The sequence below is a fragment of the Leucoraja erinacea genome, chromosome 33 (genome assembly GCF_028641065.1).
Source record: "Leucoraja erinacea ecotype New England chromosome 33, Leri_hhj_1, whole genome shotgun sequence".
In the NCBI taxonomy this organism is placed as follows: domain Eukaryota; kingdom Metazoa; phylum Chordata; class Chondrichthyes; order Rajiformes; family Rajidae; genus Leucoraja; species Leucoraja erinaceus.
The window spans coordinates 9,116,990-9,142,030 of NC_073409.1; the positions used below are offsets into that span (position 1 = coordinate 9,116,990).

The window sequence follows — 25,041 nt, forward strand, 5'->3', positions numbered from 1 at the left end:
ACTTCTGGCGCAGTTGATGGCACTATAACTGAGCCCCTCATCATAATGGAGGCCTGCCAGGTATTCCAGAACAGACGGGATGTTCATATCTCTGTAGGTGATGCTGTTTTTGTGACAATACATCTCCCACTTCCTGATATAGACCAGATACTGTTTTTTGGTGGACTGTCTGTGGCCCGCCGAAATCATGTTCACGTTGGAGCAAAATGCTCCACACACCGCTCCATCCGGCTCCAGCGCTCACGGTCGCTGGCCGCCCGCGGCTGCTCAAAGTCGGACTCATCTGAGTCCACGACTTTGATGGTTTTTTGTTTTGCCTTACCGCCCGGCCGCGGAGTGGATCTGGCCGGTGCGGAGACGACATCGGGCACAGCTGATCCCATTATAGGTGATTCAAGTGCCGCTGGCCGCTGCTGGCCCACCAGCCTTGTCGCAGCCCTCGTTGGTTTCTTCGACTTTTCCATGCTCCCTACCTGTAATCAGCATGGGAAAACACAAAAAGACCACAGAGTACTCTTACCTGCAGGTCCTGGTTTAAACTGTTGCTACGTGGGAACGTTGTTCCACCCCGCCTCCTGCCGTTTTCGACTTGTCAAAGTCGACGGCCCCATTCTGAATAGTCTCCCGCCCGGTCGTGGTGTTCTGGCCGGTGCGGGACCAAAAGTCGGCACAGCTGATCCCACTTACGGGGCTTGTGCCTTCAGCTGCTGCTGGCTCCCGCAACTTTGCGGTCCTCCCCAGCCAGCTTCACTCGCAGCACTTGTGGACACTATTTTGTCCAGCTTCCCCCCCCCCTGTGTAAAAACAGCGCTGGGACAAAAACTACCGCAGAGTAAATCACTACGCGGTTTCAAACTTACCGCTGTGGGGGAACGCCTGTCGTTTCGCAAGCGTGAAAGCGATATGACACGCATGCGTCCTGGCGGGGTTCTTCACATAGTCACTCACGTGACTCCGAAGTAAAATGAGTAATTTTCTCAAAACTCGACTGCTATTTTCAAGAATATCTCTGTTAAAATTTAACAGGAGAATTTCCCGACCCCGTGCTTCATTAGCTCCGTGACCTCCCCATGTGTAAAACTGCGCAGAAAATGATGTTTTCGTCATTTCTAAACCATTGGCAGATAACTGTTGGATTTCCGTTCCAATCTGACGTGTGTTTTTCCACTACTGTTTACACAATCATTTCTGAGGCCGTGATTTATACCTTCTCACTGTGCCATTCTCTTGCTCACCCTAACATACTGGGCGTGAGAATGGGATTTGTTTATTGAAGCATATAAAGGCAAGAATCCATCAGGAGGGGTGCATTATATAATCACAAAGAATCGCGCTGCACTTTGACAGCTTTTCAGTTATTTTCTGCCTATTTTCCGTTGTTTCTGAAGAAAAAAAAATATTTAAGTGGTTTGGGCTGTTGACAGCATGCAGAGAAATGGGCCAGTATGAAGATGCTTATCTCAATACCACAAGGAAGCTAAGATTCAAGAAGAGCCTTAGCAATCATGTAATTTTAACTCTGTGCAGTGAATGACTCTCAAAAAAAAAGATAATTTCTCTGGGATCAATGCAAAATAAACAAAAATGACCAATAATATTTTCTTCCCAGTTGTGTCGTGCTAATTGAAATGTTCATATGTTATAGAAGAAAAATTAGGCCATTCGGCCCATCAAGTCTACTCCGCCATTCAAAAAAGGCTGATCTAACATTCCCTCTTAACCCCTTTCTTCTGCCTACTCCCCAAAACCCCTGACACACTTTCTAATTCAGCCCATTTGTGATAAGCACATAACGCTTGAAATCATTCTTACCTTAAAAGTACCTGTTTATCGATGTTTACAGATGCAAATCATTTTCCCAATTAACTGTGAGTCTGTATTAGATGAGGCATGAAAATCCAAACATATTTTGGAAATGTTCATGCAATGAAATTCATACTAGAATTATTTTTAGATTCAGTTCAGCTGGTAACTGTTTATGTAACTAATCTATACATGTGTTTTTCCAATTAATTTACAAGTGTGAAGGTGTCACAGCAAGGAATCGTGGGGAGGTAGCATGCAAAGCATTGAGTTGTGTCCAATTGGCCACTGTCCATCTCTCAACGTTGCAGGCCTTCAAGTGAGAAGAGCTGATGTATTTTGAACGCTTGCACGGAGCTTTGTGTGCTTGGAGACTTACTGTATACTGGGGAATATCACAGAGCAATGCTCACAATGTAACTTTCTTCAGGCCAGCATTGGATGTACAAGTCATCATATAGTGGACTCCTGTTGCCTGATTAGTTCCCTTGCTGATTAAAGTAATTTTATCATTTTACTTTGTGCCTATAATGTGGCTGCAGGTGATGCTTTAAGTCGGGACCCTTCATCTTAGATCGATTCATTTAAAGAAGGGTCCCGACACAAAACTTCACCTGCCCATGTTCTCCGGAGATGCTGCCAGACCCGCTGAGTTACTCCAGCATTTAGTGTCCTTTCGTGAAAACCAGCATCTGCAGCAGTTCCTTGTTTCTACATTTTGAGTGCTATGGAAGCCTTTCATAACACAACAAAGGTTTGTCTATTTTCCCCCCATTGTTTATGAACTGACAAAGATAAATAACTTATTTTGCAGGCACAAAGTAAAATGATTAAATTACTCTAATCAGAGTAACTAATCAGCCAACCGGAGTCCACTTCAACACAGGAACACACAAAGCTCCGTGCAAGCGTTCAAACTACATCAGCGCTTCTCACTTGAAGGCCTGCAACGTTGAGAGATGGCCAGTGGCCAATTGGACACAACTCAATGCTTTGCATGCTACCTCCCCAAGATTCCTTGCTGTGACAACTTCACACTTGTAAATTAATTGGAAAAACACGTGTATAGATTAGTTACATAAACAGTTACCAGCTGAACTAAATCTAAAAATAATTCTAGGATGAATTTCATTGCATGAAAATTTCCGAAATATGGTTGAATTTATAATGCCTCGTCTAATACCGACTCACAGTTTATTGAGAAAATGATTTGCATTTGTAAACATTGACAAACAGGTACTTTTAAGGTAAATAGACAAATAATGCTGGAGAAACTCAGTGGGTGCGACATCTATGGAGAGAAGGAATAGGCGACGTTTCGGGTCGAGACATCTGAACGTCGCCTATTCCTTCTCTGCATAGATGCTGCCGCACCCACTGAGTTTCTCCAGCATTATTTATCCACCTTCGATTGTTCCAGCATCTGCAGTTCTTCCTTAAACAAACTTTTAAGGTAAGAATGATTTCAAGTGTTATGTGCTTATCACAAATGAGTTGAATTAGTACGGGTGTCAAAGGTCACGGGGAGAAGACAGGAGAATGTGGTTGAGAGGGAAAAATCGATCAATCATGACTGAATGGCAGAGCAGACTCGATGGACTGAATGGCCTAATTCAGACCCTTTGTTTGATAGTCATTTCTCACTATCTGAGGTTAGGGCAAAGAATAAATGATCTGAGTCTGAAGAAGTGTTTCGACCCGAAACGTCGCCTATTCCTTCGCTCCATAGATGCTGCCTCACCTGCTGAGTTTCTCCAGCTTTTTTTGTCTACCTTCGATTTTTCCAGCATCTGCAATTCCTTCTTAAACATGTTGTTTATTCCATGTCTCTCCATTGGTGGGTGATAGGTCCAAATCCTTCTCTCTGACCACTCTGCATGCCACTAACAATGTCAGACTAAGCACACTAAGCATACATTTTGTTACTATTTATTATAGAGGTAATAGATATGCTGTTTATTGACCAAATGGTATTCTTGACCTGATGACCAGCTGTGACCACAGACTTAGATCGGAACTAGGACCTTAAGGCTTCGCTCAATACTATCCCAGGTAGAAGGGAAAAGGTATTTGTTATGTGTAGGAAGGAACTGCAGATGCTGGTTTACACCGAAGATAGATACAAAATGCTGGAGTAACTCAGCGGGACAGGCTGCATTTCTGGAAAGAAGGAATGGGTGACGTTTCAGGTCGAGACCCTTCTTCAGACTGTGAACAGCTGTAGAGGGAAATAGATGAAAGAAATAAAGAACTTAAGTGCCTAAATGGTTGCTCTTTGTATAAACAATGCTGAAACATAATTTAAAATTAACTTTAAATGTCAATTTCCAGCCAACATTTTAAATGCACTATAAGCACTTTCACAACCTTCTTTTAAATCTAAATTTAAATGTATTTGTCAAGAGCGTTTGTCTCATAGTTCTCTCTTTCATGGAAGTTGATTAATGTGCCCAGAACTCAATGGTATGTTTGTGTGACCAAATTAAATGAGAATGATGAGTAATTGTAGACTTCTCTTGCAGATGGAGATTATTTCACATTTACAAGACATGAGCCCATAGGGGTGTGTGGGCAGATCATCCCTGTGAGTATTATTCATCGGCAGGAGGTGTTCTCAATAACACCGCAGACTATTGCAGAACAGTGGTTTTAAAGTGGTCATTATTTTTTGATCACCCCCAACATGAAAGTACAATTTTCTGCTCGTGAATCTTCAATAATGATCCTTTGAATAAGAATTACAGCATGATTGAACGTTCATAGGTTTGGCTGAATCTTATTGCATGTATCAGCAGGAGTAATGCACGCACCTTGTGTTCTTGTAACTCCAATAAACCCCTTCTCTGGCAAAACACAGAGAGTTGAGGACAAGAGAGGAGCCAGTTGTTGACTTGATGTCTAGTCCAGAGGGAGACGGCCAAATGATTTCTAAATGAAAATCAAAAACAAAAACTGTAGATGCTGGAAATCTGAAACTATATAAACCCCTTGAGTTACTTTACACAAGGACTCTAAACTAAATGTACAATATATTCTAAAGCATTCCCTTACTCCCACATTCCCTCGGAGGTACAATGGGTCCTTGTGGTAGATATGCTCGATGAAAAAGTATATCAATACAAATATACTTGTAGATTGGGAGATGTGCTATTGTATGGGGTTGGGGCATCAATGTTACTCACCAGTGAACTCATGTCTCCTGTCTGTAAATGATTATTTAAAATAAAATAATTAACTAATTAGTCATAAAATGATTCTAATATCTCAAACCAAGATCTGGGACATTTTAATTGACTGACTTTTCAGCTTCTTTAGTTGGGAGCGAATGGGACAATGAAGTATTGTGTTATTATCATCTCCCAGGCATCGGTGCTTCCAAGGTCACTTCCAGTCAGAAGTAATTAAACTCTAAACTTTTTTTTTGATTCCTCAAAGGACGTCTGTTTATAAAATTGCATCTAGAAGATAAGGTGATCTGTAATGAGCAAATGAGTAAATGCATGCAGCTACATGGGTTGATGGTGTTGCAACCTCTAGCTGTGTGGATAGATCCGATACTGTATGAAAGGAGTCAGGCACTGTCTGCTGTTGCAGCCACACCAGAGGGAGAAGATCCCAGCAATTTGCCTGGGAAGTTAAGGGACGTCAGAAACAAGGAGAGAAAAACAGGGGGGGGGTAGCACATTCTGGAGGTAGCACATTCTCCCTGTGACCATGTGGTTTTCCACTGAGACATGCGGGTTAGTAAATTAATTGGTCACCCTGAATTGTCCCTAGTGCGTAAGGGAGGGGTAAAACCTGGTCGGAGTTGATGGGAATGTAGGGAGAATAGATCACAGTAAAAATTAGTCGGGGAAAATGAGCTGGCATAGACTTGAAGGGCTGAATGGCATCCTATATCATATGGAAATATGGAAACATATGGATGTTCAATCATTGTCTAATCTCACGCCCTCTAAATGGACAGACCCTGAATATGCGCATTCTGTTATCCCTGGGTAAATTGTTCCTCTCCTGACTCTCGGTTTAGAAGCAGAGAGTTGAGGGCAAGGAGCCGTTTGCTAATTTGATGCCTAGTTCAGAGGGAGACCGCAAAATGGTTTCTAAATGAAAATTGAAACGAAAACTGTAGTAGATGCTGGAAATGTGAAATAAAAATGCTGCAAACGTTCAGTAGGTCAGGCAAGCAACGTCTGTGGAAAGCAAAGCAATCGATGTTTTGGGGATGCTAAGTGCTTGCATGTGAATGGAGCAATCTGCAAACAATAGATTCTGTGGGAACGTCCCTTTATATCTCCATGACAAAAGTCTTCACCTTGTGCAAAGAATTCGCAAAGGGACCCGGCTATTAAAAATGTAAACATAACCAAACACGCTCGACAAGATCTAGTGTGGGTTCCCAACTTCTTCTCATAGAAATTGTGAAAAATTAAAGTACTGTGAAAATAAAACAAATTACCATTCTAGAATTAAAATAACACTAATATACAGTATAACTAAAATGAAGGAACACTTAAGGCCTAAGTGAACATTGCAGGTATAACTCTTGGCATTACACAAAGCACAGATGTGGCTGTATCATCTCATTGCTTTCTTTTTCCAAAGTAGAGGTTGGGATTCTTGTTGGATCACATGTGCAACCTATTGACTGATGTGATTAGTATTGGATCACATTAGGATTAGGTTGGATCACATATAAACATTCCTTGTCCTTCAGCAGAATAAATGGGTGAACAAGAGGAGGAGAATGCCATTGGAATCTGGTAAACGTTATGCCCCTGTCCCACTTAGGAAACCTGAACGGAAACCTCTGGAGACTTTGCGCCCCACCCAAGGTTTCCGTGCGGTTCCCAGATGTTTTTGTCAGTCTCCCTACCTGCTTCCACTACCTGCAACCTCCGGCAACCACCTGCAACCTCCAGGAACCGCACGGAAACCTTGGGTGGGACGCAAAGTCTCCAGAGGTTTCCGTTCAGGTTTCCTAAGTGGGACAGGTGCATTTGGAATCAGATTTTGTGTAAAGAGTTATATCAATCATGCTATCAAAGTCCCCCGTAGAATTTGAAGTGTGCAGGTGGTCTTGTGCTAGAACAAGCTATGTGAGCAGAATGGGGTTATTTTCCTCCTTTTCATTATCTTCCTGTTCTCCGTCCCTCAACAGTGGAACTTCCCCCTCCTCATGTTTGCGTGGAAGATAGCTCCAGCGTTGTGTTGTGGAAACACAGTGGTCATCAAACCCGCGGAACAAACGCCACTGACTGCCCTCTACATGGGAGCTCTCATCAAAGAGGTGCGCCATTTTAGCTTTTCTATTTAGCTGCCTGTGATAATGCCAGCAGAGTTCCACTGTTCATTTCCACACCTGCATTTTAACTGAGCTTGCTTCATCCCATCTTTTTTCCCCAGGCCGGGTTTCCACCAGGGGCGGTGAACATTTTACCTGGATTTGGCAGCACAGCCGGTGCAGCCATAGCCTCTCACATGGACATCGACAAAATTGCCTTCACTGGATCTACTGAGGTAGAATCATTCACAGATATACTAACCACATCAGTCAATGGGTTGTATATGTCACCTAGTAAATTGTTAATGAATACATATGTTGATTTAGAAATGATACTTAACATTTATTTATTGTCAATAAATGGTATTAAGCTGTTGTGGGCTCTTCAGAGTTAGATCGGGATGTCAAATCTTTAATTGAGTTATTCTGGAGAGGATTTCTTTGTGTTGCATCAACTGCATTTGGCATCATTCACTTAAGTCCTATTGTGTTGCTCTTCTGGCTACCAATTGCTACACTCCTTTCTTGGAGAAAAAACATAGAAAGTTATAATGAATCAAAATGAATAAATTCTTGCTAACACTTGCTTCCAGCAATGAGATTGCATTGGAGCAATTAAAACAAGTAGTCATTATTCATGGATCTATGTTGATCCTCTGATTTCTCAACAGATTGTGTATTCTTGGAAATTTAGAAGTGATCGCATCAAAAGATAACGTTTTTGGAACTTGACAGGTTTGATGTTGAAAGGCTGTGACCTTGGTGTGGAGAATATAAAGGGAAAGGACCCTATTAAGGAATAGTAAAGGGATTAACGTCAGGAGAGTCAGGGACGTTTCAACCCAAAAGGCTTCAAATGCTGAGAATCGGGTACAACCTTAGAGGTTGTGGAAACCCATTCCCGAAATATAATGTTGATGCTTGGGCGTTGGATGTAATCACAGAGACTGTGCAGGAACTGTTACTGAGTATAGTCCCACTGAACTGTGGCTTCTCAGTAGTAAATTATAACTCTACGGGCTGCGGAAATTGAGACATTGCACCGTCGATGTACAGTCATTGAATGTAATACAAGAGTTGGTGGGTGCTCAGTCCTTCTGTCTAATCCCAGAGGTTGTGTACACTCAGACTGATTGATTAATGGGATGATACAGTGTGGAAACAGGCACTAAAGACAACCAACTCCACGCCCACCCTACCACACATTCACACTAGTTCTATATTACCCACTTTCTCATCCACTCTCTACATACCAGGGGCAATTTTACAGAGACCAATTAACCTACAAACTCGCACATCTTTGGGACGTGGGAAGAAACTGGAGCACCTGGAGGAAACTCGTGCAGTCACAGGAAGGATGTGCAAACTCCACGCTGACAGCACCGAAGATCAGGATTGAATCTGTGTCTCTAGCTCTTTGAGGTAGCAGCTCCATCAGCTGTGCCAGCTGTGCCACTTTAGTGACAGAGACATTGTGCAACTTGCCCAATCTGTTGGATGCTCTCCAAGGCCTGAATGATGAGCCATTGGCCATAAACACAAAAGCAGTGCATGGCAAGCCATTGTGATACCAGAGGATTTGAAAGCTCAGTCAATGAAGATACTGACTGAGGCTCTGTACATTCCTTCCTTGAGCATTATTGCCAGAGTCTGGGGATGATCGCACATTGAGTGTAACTCCAGTGGATTATGGTGCTCAGATATTGAATATAATCCCAGAATCTGTGCATACACTTTGCTTTATAATATCAGTGGTTCCAGATGCTCATTCAAAGAGGAAAACCCCTAAATCTAGAGGTTTTGCGTATTGAGTCATTGAATATGATTCAATGTCTCAACATCCAAAACCTCAACATTGAGTTATTGAACACAATAAGGACATGGAAATTGAGGCATGGAGTATTTTCTCAGAAAATGTTGAAGTCTACTCAATGACTGAGATTCCTGAGGATGACAATGCTTAATCCTAATCCCAGAAACGCAGCGGTTCAGGCAGCATCTGTGGAGGGAAGTGGGCAGACAATGTTGCAGGTCACGATGCAATGTTAAAGTCCTGTAGGCTCCAGCGGTGGAGCTCCAAGGTCGGTCTCCAGCAAAGGCCATCAACTCCTTGATGTTAAGCCGTAGTGTGGACGGAGATACGATACGGAAACAAAATCGCATCTCCGTCGAGGTAAGAGATTAGACAAAGTTTCCCCCAACCCCCCCCCCCCCCCATATAAAACAAGCTAAAGAACACTAAAAACATACATTTAACACATACTAAAAATTAAACATTAAATGTGACTGAGACTAGATGATCAGGCATTGACTAAAATCCCAGCGGCTGAGAATGCTCAGTCGTTGGCGGAAATCCTAGACGATCGACAGATTCAATGGTGTAGCTGTTGGAGCCACTGCCTCACAGCTCCAGAGGCCTAGGTTCATCCTCGCCTCCAGAGAACCTTTACCTTAGGCACTAGTCTGGAGGTAGCACATTCTCCCTGTGACCACATGGTTTTCCACTGAGACATGCGGGTTAGTAAATTAATTGGTCACCCTGAATTGTCCCTAGTGCGTAAGGGAGGGGTAAAACCTGGTCGGAGTTGATGGGAATGTAGGGAGAATAGATCACAGTAAAAATTAGTCGGGGAAAATGAGCTGGCATAGACTTGAAGGGCTGAATGGCATCCTATGTCATATGGAAATATGGAAGCATATGGATGTTCAATCATTGTCTAATCTCAGGCCCTCTAAATGGACAGACCCTGAATATGCGCATTCTGTATTATTTTATAGCCAAACAGTGTGGATACTGTTTCATTAAGTATACTCCCTGATTGTTTGTCAGTGGCAATAAGCATACCGTCTGTCAGTCTGACAGAAGTCAGTCTGAAGAAGAGTTTTGGCCAGAAACGTTGCCTATTTCCTTCGCTCCATAGATGCTGCCGTACCCGCTGAGTTTCTCCAGCAATTTTGTCTACCTTCGATCTTCCAGCATCTGCAGTTCCTTCTTGAACAGCAAACCTTCTGTGTTTGCTCAATAATAATAATTCCAGGTGATTTGAAGGCTCAGTCACTTTTGGTGTCTCAATTCTTGGATTCAATATTATTATAGACATAGAGACTGCGTTTGTTTATTCGCCCAGTACAATCCCAGAGGCCACAACTGAGCTGAATCTCAGAGGCTGCTTTGCTCAGTCATAGAGACTGAGGTCTTTTTGGACGGTGAATGGATCAAGAGGTGTGGAGACACACAAGAGATATGGAGACCGAGTGCGAATTGAACCAGGCACTGATCTCACTGAGTGGTTGAGCTAGCTGGAGGGCCAATGAAAACTGGGGCAAGGATAGATGAGTACTCAATGTAAAATGTCAAAGGATAGATGAGTACTCAGTGTGCTTGAGTACTTGATGACTAATTTTACTTGTCCTGAACTATCTGAACAATTCTGGTGCCACAGTTCTGGAGACTAGTGCTTCGGATTGTATCTAGTTGGTTGATTGGTGTTTCAGGTGGTCTCTGACTAAGTGCCACAGCTGAGGTAATGCTCCTCTCGCGAGTCTGAGCTGCCTGATACACCAAGCCCACTTTACAGACCCCTTTGCTTGAAGATCTGCTGAGATGTTCCTCTTTCTTTCCCAGCTTTCCCTTTCCTTATACCCACCCAACAATATAGGTGGTAACTGACACTACAGCACGCTACAGCCCAGTACACTGACGCTACAGCACGCTACAGCCCAGCACACTACAGCACACCACAACACACCACAACATGCTATACCATACACCAATATCACAGGCAGCCACTGCCTCATTCTTTTTTTTTGCCAATCCACTTGCATTGCTCCACTGAAGTTTGTAATGCTGTGCCTGAATTGGAATGAAATGTTCACTGTTTGAGTTGACGCATCCAGCTGTGCAGTACTGAATGAGTTCAGATTTAATTATCTTTAACAAGGCATTAACAAGCAAGATGCTGGCATTTGATCTCTACTTTGCTGACGTTGACTGATCCTGTCTTGCACATGTGGAAACCTACTGAGCACTGAGGAGTGGGCTGGTGATGTTACTGTACTGCACCTGTTTACTTAACTAAGGGCCTGTCGCGTGTCATGGCAGGACAGGGCCGAGCTGACTGGTATTTGTGTCAGGATATTTCAGGAAATCTTGTAGTCATCTGTTTCACGGTTCAAACGGGCACAGGTAAAAAGTGGTACCCCAATGATTAGTGACACCAAGGTATAACATATAACAAAGTTGGAAGGAGAAGCACTTTAAAATGTATAGAACATCGCTGGGAATTTGGCTTTTGATTTTCCCAATGCAGTCAGAATACTAAAGATAAACTTTGAAAAAAAAAGAGATTTGTTACAGACCTGGAATGGTTGGAAATACTTTATGGGCAAGAATCCAAAAACCTTCAAGTGAAAACGGATTGTGTTGAATTTCTTTAAAAATTAACTCTGGTGTGAAAGAAGTTGTGACATTTTATGCATTTGTAGAAAAATATTTCCAGTCTCTCCTTCCGTCATAAGTAACAGCTTGCCTTAAATGCTGTTAATGTTTCAGAAAGGAGAGAATTGATGCAAGCAGTTGCGAAAATACCGATCACAATTGAGAATGAGATCAAAGGGGCAGTGGTGCCCGAGATGGGGGTGATAGAAAGACGGTTTACACAGAGGGATCCAGGTTTAGACTGAGATGCTCAAGGCTTCCCTGGCAGATGATAGAGTCGGAGGAAGGGGCTGAAATTAATGTCTAAAGAGAGTGAGTAAAGGAATGGCAAAGTGGATGGCACATTGGAGGATTTATATATTGAATGGAAATTCTGAGCGCCATTTAAATGGGCAATAAATAAAAGGGGTGAAATGAGATTGATGGAATAGAGGGTACACAAAAATGCTGGAGAAACTCAGCGGGTGCAGCAGCATCTATGGAGCGAAGGAAATAGGCAACGTTTCGGGCCGAAACCCTTCTTCAGACTGGGGCAGAGACCTGGAATGGAATAGAGACCTTTTTTTTTTTCTTTTTTTTTTGACGTTTGTAAAATTATTTTTATTTATTTATTTTTTATTTTTTTATTTTTTTTTATTAGAAGTACGGTAAATTACAATACTACACAACACATATATCTTAATACATTTTTTGTACCGCTTCATTTTTTTTGAGCTTTAAGAAAAAGGTAGAAGTAAGGAAAGTAAAGAAAGTGCGCGAGAGTCGTGAAGTGCAAGAGTGTTGGGAAAAGAAAGCCCCTTAGAAAAGAAGTTAGAGATGGAAGTAAAGTGAGAAAATAGACCCTAGAAAAGAAAGAAAGAGAAAATAGAAACAATCGCTCTATTATAACATTAAACTCCGCAGAAAGGGGACTATGGAATAGAGACCTTCCTTAAATTTAGAATTTTTATAGGGTGGAGCAGCCTGCAAAAGGAATGCTACAATCAGACGAATCAAATCACCATCGCCACTTAATCTAGAGATGAGTCTTTGATGATCAGAATAAACCACGTTTCCCATCCAGCACAGTGTATTCACACAACAGCTGCTTGCAATGTGAAAGCCAAATCGAAATGTCTTAATCATTCCAGAACCAAAAAAAAAAGTTTGCTAGATTTCTTTATTTCTTCTCATTTACTGTTGGAGTTTTAAAGTGAGGTATTTTAGAGTTATTATATATATATGGTTGGAAATGGCTCTTGATTTCAAATGCATTAATAAAAGTTGCGTTTTCAGGAAATATCGAACTTAATATTGTGCAATTTACGTCAAGTTTAGTTTTTCTATTACCTGTACATGTCTTGGTGCCAGAAAAAAAAAATTGTAAATCTAAAACCCCTTCTCGCGGAGCCAAACAAAACACAGATGGTCGCTGTGACATTCAGCCATTGTAAACTTGGTCCGTTTTGGGTTTTGATTTCCTGTTATGATCCAAGTGTCTCAGAGCCACTGCTTTGCACAGAGTTGACATTTGGTTTGACAGGAATACGACAAGGCAGTACATCTACTTTCCTATAAGAGTCTGTGCCGCATGCCCAACACTATCGAAGGGTTAAATGTGGTAAGAAAGAGCTGGTAAAATTGAAGGTAGATACAAAATGCTGGAGTAACTCAGCGGGTCAAGCAGCATCTCTGGAGAGAAGGAATGGGTGACGTTTCGGGTCTCGACCCGAAACGTCACCCATTCCTTCTCTCCAGAGATGCTGCTTGATCCGCTGAGTTACTCCAGCATTTTGTGTCCACTAACAAAGGGTTGCCTGCTAACCAGCTACCTGCTCATTGTAAAATGCTGCACTTCTTTTCTCCAAAGATCTGTTTTGAGTGTTTCTTCTGCCTCTCTTAATTCCAAGACAAAATGGCATTCCTTTTCCATGGACCATCTTCAATTGATAACCGCCACACCATTGTCCACCTTACAATTAACAAACCTAAGGATGAAAGAAACAAGAGCATGCTTGTGGTGCCATTTATCTGGGTCATTGTCTAATCTCGGAGTCGTTATCCAACCCCATCCCCATATTCCGTAGTCCCACAATGCTCAAACATATATCAAGCTTTACCATAAAGCAACACAGTGAAAGAGCTTTTACAGCTCTTGATTAGTACAGGTGTCAGAGGTTATGTGAAGAAGGCAGGGGAATGGGGTTCGGAGGAAGAGATATATCAGCCATAATTGAATGGTGGACTTGATGGGCTGAATGGCCTAATTCTACTCCTATTCCTTATGCCCTTATGAGCCCATTTCTGAACTCCTCAGTGTGGGCATGCAACCTTCCTACATCTAAAGCACCCAGTCATTTAGAAAAATCTTTATATGCTCATGAGACGTCACCCTGATTATAACCACTAAAGAGTATAGTGCCAGATTTCTGAATCTCTCATCATATGACCACCCGCCATCCCTGGAACCTGTCGAGTGAACCTTTGCTCCATTCCCATTATAGCAAGTCAGCTCTTCCCAAGCTGATCCCAATCCTCAAGGTGAAGCCTAGCCAAAGACCTGCACAATTGCAACAAACCCTTTGAAGGTCTTTGCTTATAATTTTCTACCTGCTTTGTGGCTCTAGAATCTATAAGGATACAGGCCTGTAGACATATAACCCTCTATATATATATCTATATCTATATATATATATATATATATATATAGATATATCTATAGATATATTGCGATATATATATATATATATATATATATATATATATTGCGTGCGGATAGATAGATAGATAGATAGATAGATAGATAGATAGATAGATAGATAGATAGATAGATAGATAGCTACTGTGATGGATAGCATTGTTAAATGTATAAGCAGTAAAGTCTCCCTTACTTTTAGCTTTCCGTGTAAAATGTGTAATCTTTGTGGTAGTCCTGTCAGATACCAACAACAATACCTATGGTTTTTTCTATGGAAAAAGAGAGATGGAGATTGCAGTACATTACAAAAATGTCAGTTGAGTTCAATTTGTTCTGTAAACAATGGTGATGTTGCAACCTCTCTGTGGACTAATGCCTGCAACATCTGGAGGTTTCATCCTTAATTCTTTCTTTATTGTTGATCTCAGTGGCCCCTAAATGGAACAGTTAGCTCTCCTGCTAATCCTCCTGGGGGTCAGTTCATGTACTATCCACAAAGCCTGCTTTTCCTTCACCAATACAACTGCCCATAAAACTGAAGCCAATGCAAGAATTGATTAAAACTGCCACAAGCTCCAGAAGCTTTTCTTAACCCCTCTCCTACAATTGTGGACCTTTCCTTTACCGGTCCTGCTTTGTTCTGGCCTTTTCTTACCTCCAGTTCCCTCCTCTCTACTTTCAGTCTGAAGAAGGGTCCCGACCCAAAATGTTACCCATCCTTTTTCTCCGGAGATGCTGCCTGACCTGCTGAGTTACTCCAGCACTTTGCGTCTGTCTTCGGTGTATACCAGCATCTGCAGTTCCTTTCGACACATGTCCATTTGCCTATGGATCTGCTGGGACAGAGATCATTGAATTTTTACAGGATGTCTTTGTGAGGAGAGAGAGCAGGAACATGAGGTTAATTTGGAATGGTTGCAGTAAAGAGTGAGCAAAGATACACTGGGCTGAATGGCCTTGTTCTGGGCTGCCTGGTTCTAAACCTGCTGGTTCCAAGTTCTACGCATGTCGATGGCAGTGACTTGCTGCACAGTTTCAAGTGGAGTTGCAGGAATTACTCCCTTTGATTTTACTAGGCATCAGATCATTAAATATTTAAATAGAAAACGTCTGGGCTTGATGTCATGTTCCAACGTTTGTTGCCAGCTGCGATGCTTATATTTCATTGCAATAAAGTAAATTCTGCTTTCCATTTAAGAAGCACCACTCTCCTTAACAACAAAGAAGAAATGGACTGTGAGGAATGGAAATTGAACTTGTTTGTGAGCACTAGGGTAAATATTTGGGGACATTATGTGCAGTGAGGGTCCCTGTGGTCTACAGATGGGTTTAGGCCATCGGCCCGCCTGCGGGCAGTGGTTCGCTGACCAATTTTGGCCGTGCCACCCAACATTCATATACAATAATTACATGGAGCTCAGTCAGGACAGAACAGTCATGTGGAAAGGAGTTTTTTTTTTTTTTTTTTTTTTTTTTTTTTTTTTTATTAGAAGTACGGTAAATTACAATACTACACAACACATATATCTTAATACATTTTTTGTACCGCTTCATTTTTTTTTTGAGCTTTAAGAAAAAGATAGAAGTAAGGAAAGTAAAGAAAGTGCGCAAGAGTCGTGAAGTGCAAGAGTGTTGGGAAAAGAAAGCCCTTAGAAAAGAAGTTAGAGAAGGAAGTAAAGTGAGAAAATAGACCCTAGAAAAGAAAGAAAAAGAAAATAGGAACAATCGCTCTATTATAACATTAAACTCCGCAGAAAGGGGACTACCAACCAAGTCTGTTTTTGTTGTTTTACCTCCCGTTACCAGGTCCTGAATGTGGAAAGGAGTTTAAGTAACAAAACAGTGGCGAGCGGTGACCCACTGTGGAAATGAGAGGAAAGGCTGAATACGAAAAGGTGAAGCCAGGGTATTCACAGCAAAGGTACACAAAAATGCTGGAGAAACTCAGCGGGTGCAGCAGCATCTATGGAGCGAAGGAAATAGGCAACGTTTCGGGACGAAACGTTGCCTATTTCCTTCGCTCCATAGATGCTGCTGCACCCGCTGAGTTTCTCCAGCATTTTTGTCTACCTTCGATTTTCCAGCATCTGCAGTTCCTCCTTAAACACATTCACAGCAAAGTCAGGCGGCATTTTCTTGTGCAAAGGTATCAGAGGAATGGAATTTGATTTCCGCCCCCAACTCGCCCGCCCATCCCACCCTTAACGACCAGGCGTGCTGAGTTAGCTGGCGATTCCGGTTCTAAGTGATTTAGCTTTTTATTAGGTGAGGGTGTTGAGAGACAGAGCGGAAAGGTGGAATAGTGGAGATAATCATTTCAGATAATGGATATGATCATAGCAGATACATGGGTAGACAAAAAATGCTGGAGAAACTCAGCGGCTGAGGTAGCATCTATGGAGAGAAGGAATAGACGATGTTTTGGGTCAAGAACTTTCTTCAGATACATGGTTCTGCTTTATTGGAAGCAGTTGTCTACAGTTTGTGTGTTTGTCCACGTGTCACTGACAGACATCTATCAGGTTGTGTTGGGTCGATACAAGGCCCACTTTAGTCTTCAGTAAAGATGTTTGAACCAGTTGAGTTTTCCAGTGTGTCCCCATTCCTAACTCCAAAGTTTAATTCAGTGACAGAAGATGCCCAAAGTCTAATGGAACTAATGCTGTTCCTCATGTTACCATGTCTCCAACCTGAATCCCTGACTGTAGTGATGTCGAACACCCAATTGAGAAGTTGATCTCAAATTGCAAACATCACAACAGGCTTCTTAAAGGTTACGATATGTGCCATTTGTGTATTTTGCCATTTTAAAATATTTTTGGCGCTCCATTCCTTTTGCAATTAATTTTCAGAATTTTTAGAAATTTATCCAAAATAATGCATAGTTTATTTTTCTGCTGATGTCTGACTAAGTCCATACATAAATGAGAAAACTTTTCAAGTATCAGCAGAGTTTTCATATTAGTGGGGATGGGGACACACTGGAAAACTCAACTTGTTCAAACATCTTTACTGATGTATCGGCCCAACTCAACACGATAGTTTCCTATCATTGACTCGTGGACATACAACCAAGGTGGATAACTGGTTCCAATAAAGCAGAACCATGCATCTGATGCAAGATCATGGACTGTCTTTTCACTGCGTCTCTAGTTACTAAAATTAAGATTTAATTTACAACTTGCTCATTTTAAAGATCAACGCAAACCTGCTCATTGGGAACCTACTGCAATTTGGACAAAGTGAAACCTGGTGAAATTGGGTTGGCTGGAAACGGAGAAGAGGAATGAGTTCCTCAGACAAAGAATTGTCAAGAGGTTTAGGCAAGGTAGAGAAAACAGGGATATCCATATTCATTTACAAAAATGGTGGCTTTCAAAAGTAATTAATTTGCCATTTAACATGCCCCAATGTAAATGATTCAATATGATAAAGAACCATAGACTTACTGAGGACTGAATGGGATTGCACCTTACCATTTTCCATGGAGAGAGAGTGAATGAGACCATGTTCATCCAACATATTTTACAACAGTCGTTCCTCTTTATCAAGCTTTCTCTTCTCCATCTCCCAAAGATGGCACCATTGTCCATTGGAGTGGAGTCAACTTCAAAGGCAGTTGAGCCGGGAAAAAAAAAGCTGTATTTGTTAAAGGCTTTCAATTTATTGCTCTGCAAATAATTAACTTGATTTTTCCAACTTTCACATGATGGATGAAATACTTCTATTTCTAAAAGATTTCAAGAATGTCCTCTTAAAAACCTAAAGTCAAGACAGAGGGGGAAAGCTGTTTCCTGTCTCAAGTCTTTAAATGCCAGAATTCATTTATTTTTATTTTCTTGGTTATTTCATCCACAAGTGTCAATTAAGAGGAGAATCAACCCACCATAATTCCCCCAAAGCATTCTTCTGAAGTTGGCCATTAATGATTTCCTGTGATAATTACTCTAAAGTAGAGGGGATGATGAGCATTTGCTAAAGCCTTTCTGATCAGATCTCACTTTGCATTGACCAGACGGATACAACACTGAGGAGCTTTTCTTCAAGCCAAAAGGGAACAGGAAGCAAACAATAACTTAGAGCTTTGACAAATCTATTGAGGCAAAAAAAAAGCAATTGTGTACTCCCATTTGTGGCCTTCTTATTAAGCAGGAAATTGCACCCTGTCTGATTCCAGTAAACTCCTCCATGCCTGGCAACTGATCCTCTCGCCCTAAGGCGCCTCCTGAAGTCACGATCATGAAAGAGGTCCAGTTCAACACATCGCCTCCACTTTAATGTCTTTGAGTTGATTATTGGCCAAAACCACTGTAAAGCTGACTTCCTGAAGCGGCTGGTGACAACGAGGAGGAAATATTCTTGGATTGTCACCATCTGAAGGGAAAGTATCCAAATACTCAACTCACTGGAAGAATCCAAATGTGCAAGTGCTTTGTTGTGGGGCCTGTCCAATTTATTGTTTTTTCACAAAAGGAGAATTCCAGGCTTGTTCAGGCTGCTCACCACTAAGGGTGGAGTTGCATGGGGAATATCTGACCAGCGGCTCTATGAAGGTCTGGTCATTCCCAACATCCACAGCCATTGTTGGGAACAAGGTGGAATTCTTGTTGAACTTGGACCTTGTCCTCCACTGCTGGCCTTCGTCTTGCATTGAGCACAGCAATGCTCAGCTCTAGGTTCATCCTACACATGAACGGCCCATTCCTGCCAATAGTGTCAACAACTGAGCAAAGAAGCACAGATAAACTGCTTGGCTTCACTTTATTTTACAAATCCTCAACATTTTTAATTTCTCTCATCTAAATGCATCTTACTTCAGCTTCTTTTTGTTTGGTTATCTTTAATTTATTAAATTACTTAAGTTGATTTTTAAATGTTCCTGATTATTAGGAACGCTTAAAAACAATTAGGAGAACCTTTGAGTTGTCAAAAAGCCATTGGAGCAATCTAGGGCATCAGAAGCTGCTGAACCTGAAGCCTGATCACTGCTTGTGGACACTTCATTGCCAAGGATGGTCACAGCAGTAGGATCTGCCTCTAAACTACATCCACTGGGTTGCAAAATGAATGGGAACCAGAGTTTTAGTTCAGGAGGGGAGTGTGACTTACAGGTGGGCTCAAGAACAATCTCACCCAATGCTAATAGGATTTGTTCACAAAACAATTCTTAACCTGGTGATTATAATGAAGTACATAGAACAGTACAGGAAAAAAACAGGCCCTTCAACCCACAATGTCCATGATGCCAAGATAAAAGTATCTCTTCTGCCTGAATGTGATCCTTATCCCTCCGTTGCCTGCATATCCACGTGCCTGTCTAAAAGCCTCTTAAATGCCACTATTGTATCTGCCTCCACCAACAGTAATGCATTCCAGGAAACCACAACTCTGTGTAAAAAAACACTTGCCCCTCCTTTAAAACTATTTCTTATCGTTTGCAGCCATCCAAATCTCTTCACAATTAAAGTATTGCCGTGATCTGTAGTGACTGTTATTTGGCAGGAAACTGCTGCAGCTAATTGATGTTCAGCAGGATCCTACAAGGACTAAATCGTAAGCTGTTCCCCCTGCTGTTTGTACCATGGGGCTGGCAGCAGGGCCAAAGACAAAGGAGATTCACTGGCCTCATTCACCCAGGGAGAGCGTAGGGTGGAGTCTGCCTGTGTGCTGCGCATAGAGCAGGGGGCGAGACAGTGCGGGGCGAGGACGTGAATATTGAACATCACTGGCTTGCAGGTTCACTTCAGGAAATGTTGTCCTTTTACCGACACCGTGCGCTAGTCAGCAAATGCCTGAGTGTGAGGACACTCTGGAAGGCGCAGGAGAAAGATGCTCTGATTTGGATCTCCAGCCCCTGCTGAAATATCCATAACGTATCTTAGGCCTGATCGAGGAACAGGCACAAAACAGTTACAACAAAAGAGGAATGGGCGACATTTTGGGCCGAGATCCTTCTTCAAGTAGTTATGGCCAGTTCATTGGCTATATTTAAGAGGGAGTTAGATGTGGCCCTTGTGGCTAAAGGGATCAGGGGGTATGGAGAGAAGGCAGGTATAGGATACTGAGTTGGATGATCAGCCATGATCATATTGAATGGTGGTGCAGGCTCTAAGGGCCGAATGGCCTACTCCTGCACCTATTTTCTATGTTTCTATGTTTCAATCTGAAGAAGGGTCTCGACCCGAAACGTCACCCATTCCTTCTCTCCAGAGATGCTGCCTGTTCCGTGAGTTACTCCAGCTTTTTGTGCCTATCTTCGGCTTAAATCAGCATCTGCAGTTCCTTCTTGCACAGTTACAACAAAACTCAGAGAATCCATTATCTGGTTGTTCAGGAATCCTCAGGGTTTGGAGTCTGGCACATCCCTTAGTTCGGAATGCCAGCGGGTGACCAGGGCCAGGGGCCTGGGCTATGTCCCTGTTGGTATCCAGAGCCAGGGTTGGGAACAAAGTTTGTCGGTAAGTTGGGGAGATTGTGGCCGGAGAGCTTGTAGAATTCAGCCTGGTTTTGACTGAAATAGACAAACTGAAACATCACTGGTTAAACATTAAACTTGTCATGTTAGTCATAACGTCAAAAAGTCACAGCATGGAAACACACCCTTTGGCTCAACTTGCCTATAACAACCAAGATGCCCCATCTTCACCAATCCCATCTGCCTGCATTTGGCTCGTATCACTCTAAATCTTTCCCATATATACTGAAAAAAACGTTTCAATTCAATTCAATATACTGTGGCACAGGGAATAATGGTGAAATAAAAATGTGGGGTCATTGTTAGGAGCACCATTTAATCTCCTGGACTATCTGCTGGTTCAGATTAAAGGGGGTTCGATTGTTGGAGATTTTCTGTACATAGGAACCGTTCGTAAGACAGTGGGTGAACACGTACAGAATACTACACTGAAGCTCAGGGGCTCATTTTCTGTTTGTAAGATGAGCAAAAAATCTGGCTCATTTCAAGGCCAGAAGGCAGGAGATTGAGATTGAGAGGGAAAGATAGATCAGCCATGATTGAATAGTGGAGTAGACTTGATGGGCCAAATGGCCTAATTCTGCTTCTATAACTTATGAAGACCATTATTCTTTACATTCTGGGGCTCACTTAGGACAATGGATTATCGTCTCATTCAAAAGACAGCATCTCTTGACAATGTGGCACCCTCTCAGTGCACCGCTGAAGTGACAGATTCGGGTCTCTCTGTAGAGGGCTGTGGACCCACAGCGCCCATTTGGAAAGTAGTAATGGACTCCTGGTGGAAGTGGGCTGGGGTGCAGCTGAGGGATAGTTCTGAGGAGCTGAGGCTCAGTTGGATCTGTACAGAGAGCAGATCGAATGTTCTTGCTGATGGTGTCTCTCAGTAATCCAAGTATTGCCATCTGTTTTATATGCTTTGTACAACACCCACAAGCAAACAAGCCAAGACTTCCAGTGTTTTTGTAATTCCTGTTACCCTTGTCAGTGTAATTGCTATTTATAGGTGACTTGTTGAGTATTAAAAACAGGGTAGATGTTCAGACTGAGCCATCTGGTGGATTCAGGCCAGATAGTCACCTCTTCTGGCAAAACCAAGTGATGGTGGTATGGAATAAAAGGAACTGCCGAGGCTAGTTTATAGCAAAGATCGACACAAAATGCTGGAGTATCTCAGCAGGTCCATTTTCACCAGTGAGGCTGCCTGACCCGCTGAGTTATTTTTTGTGTGTCTATCCAGTGTTCTGCTGATAAAGGAGACTGCAATTCTGAATGTGTATTCAGATTTAAATCAGTTTATTGTCATATGCCCCAGGGTGTCATATGGTCTAGGCTTGGTCGCATGAAGCACATAAAGTACACAGCGTATATGTTGACGATGGTCACAACAATAAATACAATGTTGAGTGTAAAACAGCGGAATAGTGTATAGATTATAGTGTAATCTGAAGTCATGCAAAGCTACATCATATGGCACGGCTAACTCTCACATCGGCAGTGAGTTGGGAGTGGGCAACCGTCAATGTAAATAAAACTAAACCAGGGACTAAAATCCCAGCCGCCCAATTCTCTGGGTTAACAGCTGCATTAACTACAAAACCCATCAGTCACCCAGCGGGGCTTCCAGAGTTCCTCGAGTGTGATCTATTTTAAAAAGGAAAAGCATTAAAGACTTTGAGGGCCCATGGAATACGACAAGTGAATGTGCTGCCGCTGTGACAGTGTGGATGGTACCTCCTCTCCCACACATCCATCACACTGCTGATCTTACGACTTGTGGCTATATACAAACAGCTGTCCAAAACATGTCCCTCACCTGGCCTAACATTTACTTTGCCAATTCCGTCTTAAGCCAAATTAATAGAATGGTTTCTGAAGAATATTTAAATTATTTCTTTCTACTCGTCTAAGATTTGTCACTTTGTTGTAATTGCACTTTGCTCTTGGGCTGTGCTGGCATTCATATGTTGTAAAGTTGGCATTCTGTGTTTCTAATTAGGTTGGGAAACTAATCCAGGAAGCAGCCGGGAGGAGCAACCTGAAGAGAGTGACGTTGGAGTTGGGAGGAAAGAGCCCAAACATTATCTTTGCAGATGCTGATTGTAGGTGCTTCTTAAAGTATTGAGTATTGTGTATAAAGGCATACTAGCACATGTGGACGTGCGCACATACGTGCAGGACCTGTGAAGTACACACACGCAAGCACAAACACACACACACACTCACACACAAACACACACATACCCACATACACACCTACGCACATGCAAACACAGACACACACATGTACACAGACAGACAGAAACAGACACACACAGACACACCTACGCACATGTAAACACAGACACACACATGTACACGCCCACTCAGACACACACACACACACACACACACACACACACACACACACACACACACACACACACACACACACACACACACACACACACACACACACACACACACACACACACACACACACACACACACACAGGACTCCAGTTGGGATAGAATGGACTGTAGCAATTCCTCGCCTGCGGTTCATGGAGGGAGTAATACTGATGCTTGTGTAATATGTTACTGTTTTTCTCAAACGTTAGCTGAATGAAGATTAAGCATCCTCTCCTCAAACATCATGTGACGGGGAAACCAGATAAAGTTAGATGAATAAAAAACACAATGTGCCGGAGTAACTCAGCATGTCAGGCTGCACCTCTGGACAACGTTTCAGGTCGGGGCCCTTGTTCAGCAGTTTGACCACAAGCGTTGCCTGCCTATGCCCTCCAGAGATGCTGCCTGACCTGCTGTGTTACTCCAGCACGTTAAGTTTGGTTTTTGTAAACCAGCGTCTGCATTTCCTTGTATCTCCAATGAATAAGACACTGATTGTTGCCGCAATCAGGCCAACCCTTGCCTTCTGCTTCCCTGGACAGAATAAAGGAGGAGTAAACAGAGAAACAGCTGATAAAGTAGATTTATTTACTGACCAAGGAGGACTCATAAAGAAAGAATGCAATTGTTTTCTCTTGTCAAGCATTTAAAGGACAGGAAGATCTCTTAGATTGTTTCATACTTTGGGGAGTACAGTGGTATTTTGGTACCAACCTAGATATCGTCTAAGTTTGCAGATGTTGATGGTGTAAATAAAAAGGCTGTACTGCAATCTCATCATTTTTTTTCGTGATATTGACTTACGCAGTTTACCATTTTTGTAAACATTTGCTGGGAAAGTGTTGATACTTTGGGAATTTATTGCCCAGTCTGTTCCTGGCATTTCCGGACACAGGAGAAGTGCTAATGCTGGTTTTGGGTTCTTGTCTCGTTCTCACAGTGGACTATGCCGTGGAACAGGCTCATCAGGGAGTGTTCTTCAACCAGGGCCAATGCTGCACAGCAGGATCACGGATCTACGTGGAAGAGCCGATCTACGAGGAGTTTGTCCAAAAAAGTACAGAACGTGCACAGAGAAGAACAGTAGGAAACCCGTTTGATCCGGCCACTGAGCAAGGGCCCCAAGTAAGATTTTTTTTTTCCAAGCAAAGCAAACAAAAATATGACTGTGTCAATATTCATCCACTTTTATTATGGAGGAGATTTTTGTATCATGCTGTATCTTGGGTTTTTTAGGAGCTCGGGACATGGGTCTTTGTTTAAAGAAAATCAAAACACAATATTCATCCTGTGCCATCCATCACATTAAAAACATCTGAAGGAAACAGTTAATGTTAATCTTAATAAACCCCGCAAATATTAGCATCACATTCCAGAGGAAGACAAACTTCTGATGTTTGTACTTCTTGGCATAAGGCTGTTTCGGCCCTGTGTTATAAGGTTGCATACTTCACAAAACAATATACATGGTTCTTTATAGTTTGATATAGTATTTTTTAATTTTTTCAGTGCTGTATTCGTATGAGTTTATTGTGAAACGGAATAAAGCTGTTTTATTTTTCCAATGTTTTTTTTTCTCTGGTATGTTGTATACAATACACCACTTAATGTTCCGAAATGAGATAAAAAATTTCTGCACGCATCACGAGGTAGGATCTGGTGTGATATCGTGCCAAATGCTACAGTCATTTGGCCTGCGATGATGGATTGCTGCTCTGAAGGATTTTATTTCTTTTCAGATTGACAAACTACAATGCGATAAGGTCCTTGAACTTGTGCTGAGTGGCATCACTGAGGGAGCAAAGCTCGAGTGTGGTGGTAAATCACTGGGCAAGAAAGGCTTCTTCATTGAACCGACTGTCTTTTCAAACGTGATGGATGATATGCGGATAGCAAAGGAAGAGGTACAAGAGTCTAAACACCCGTCCGATTGCTGTTTAAAGTGATTAGATTCTGCCATTCAACGCAACTCT

General features: G+C 42.2%; 1 protein-coding gene across 1 annotated transcript in view; it reads left to right on the forward strand.

The window, feature by feature from the left end:
• aldh1a2 (aldehyde dehydrogenase 1 family, member A2) overlaps positions 1-25,041 on the forward strand; it is a 78,833-nt gene that overhangs the window by 44,492 nt on the left and 9,300 nt on the right. The window contains exons 5-10 of the mRNA XM_055661222.1: positions 4,326-4,387; positions 6,965-7,093; positions 7,210-7,323; positions 22,677-22,779; positions 24,009-24,193; positions 24,808-24,972. Of these exons, the coding sequence (XP_055517197.1) occupies positions 4,326-4,387; positions 6,965-7,093; positions 7,210-7,323; positions 22,677-22,779; positions 24,009-24,193; positions 24,808-24,972 (758 nt within the window). The remainder of the gene's footprint in view (positions 1-4,325; positions 4,388-6,964; positions 7,094-7,209; positions 7,324-22,676; positions 22,780-24,008; positions 24,194-24,807; positions 24,973-25,041) is intronic.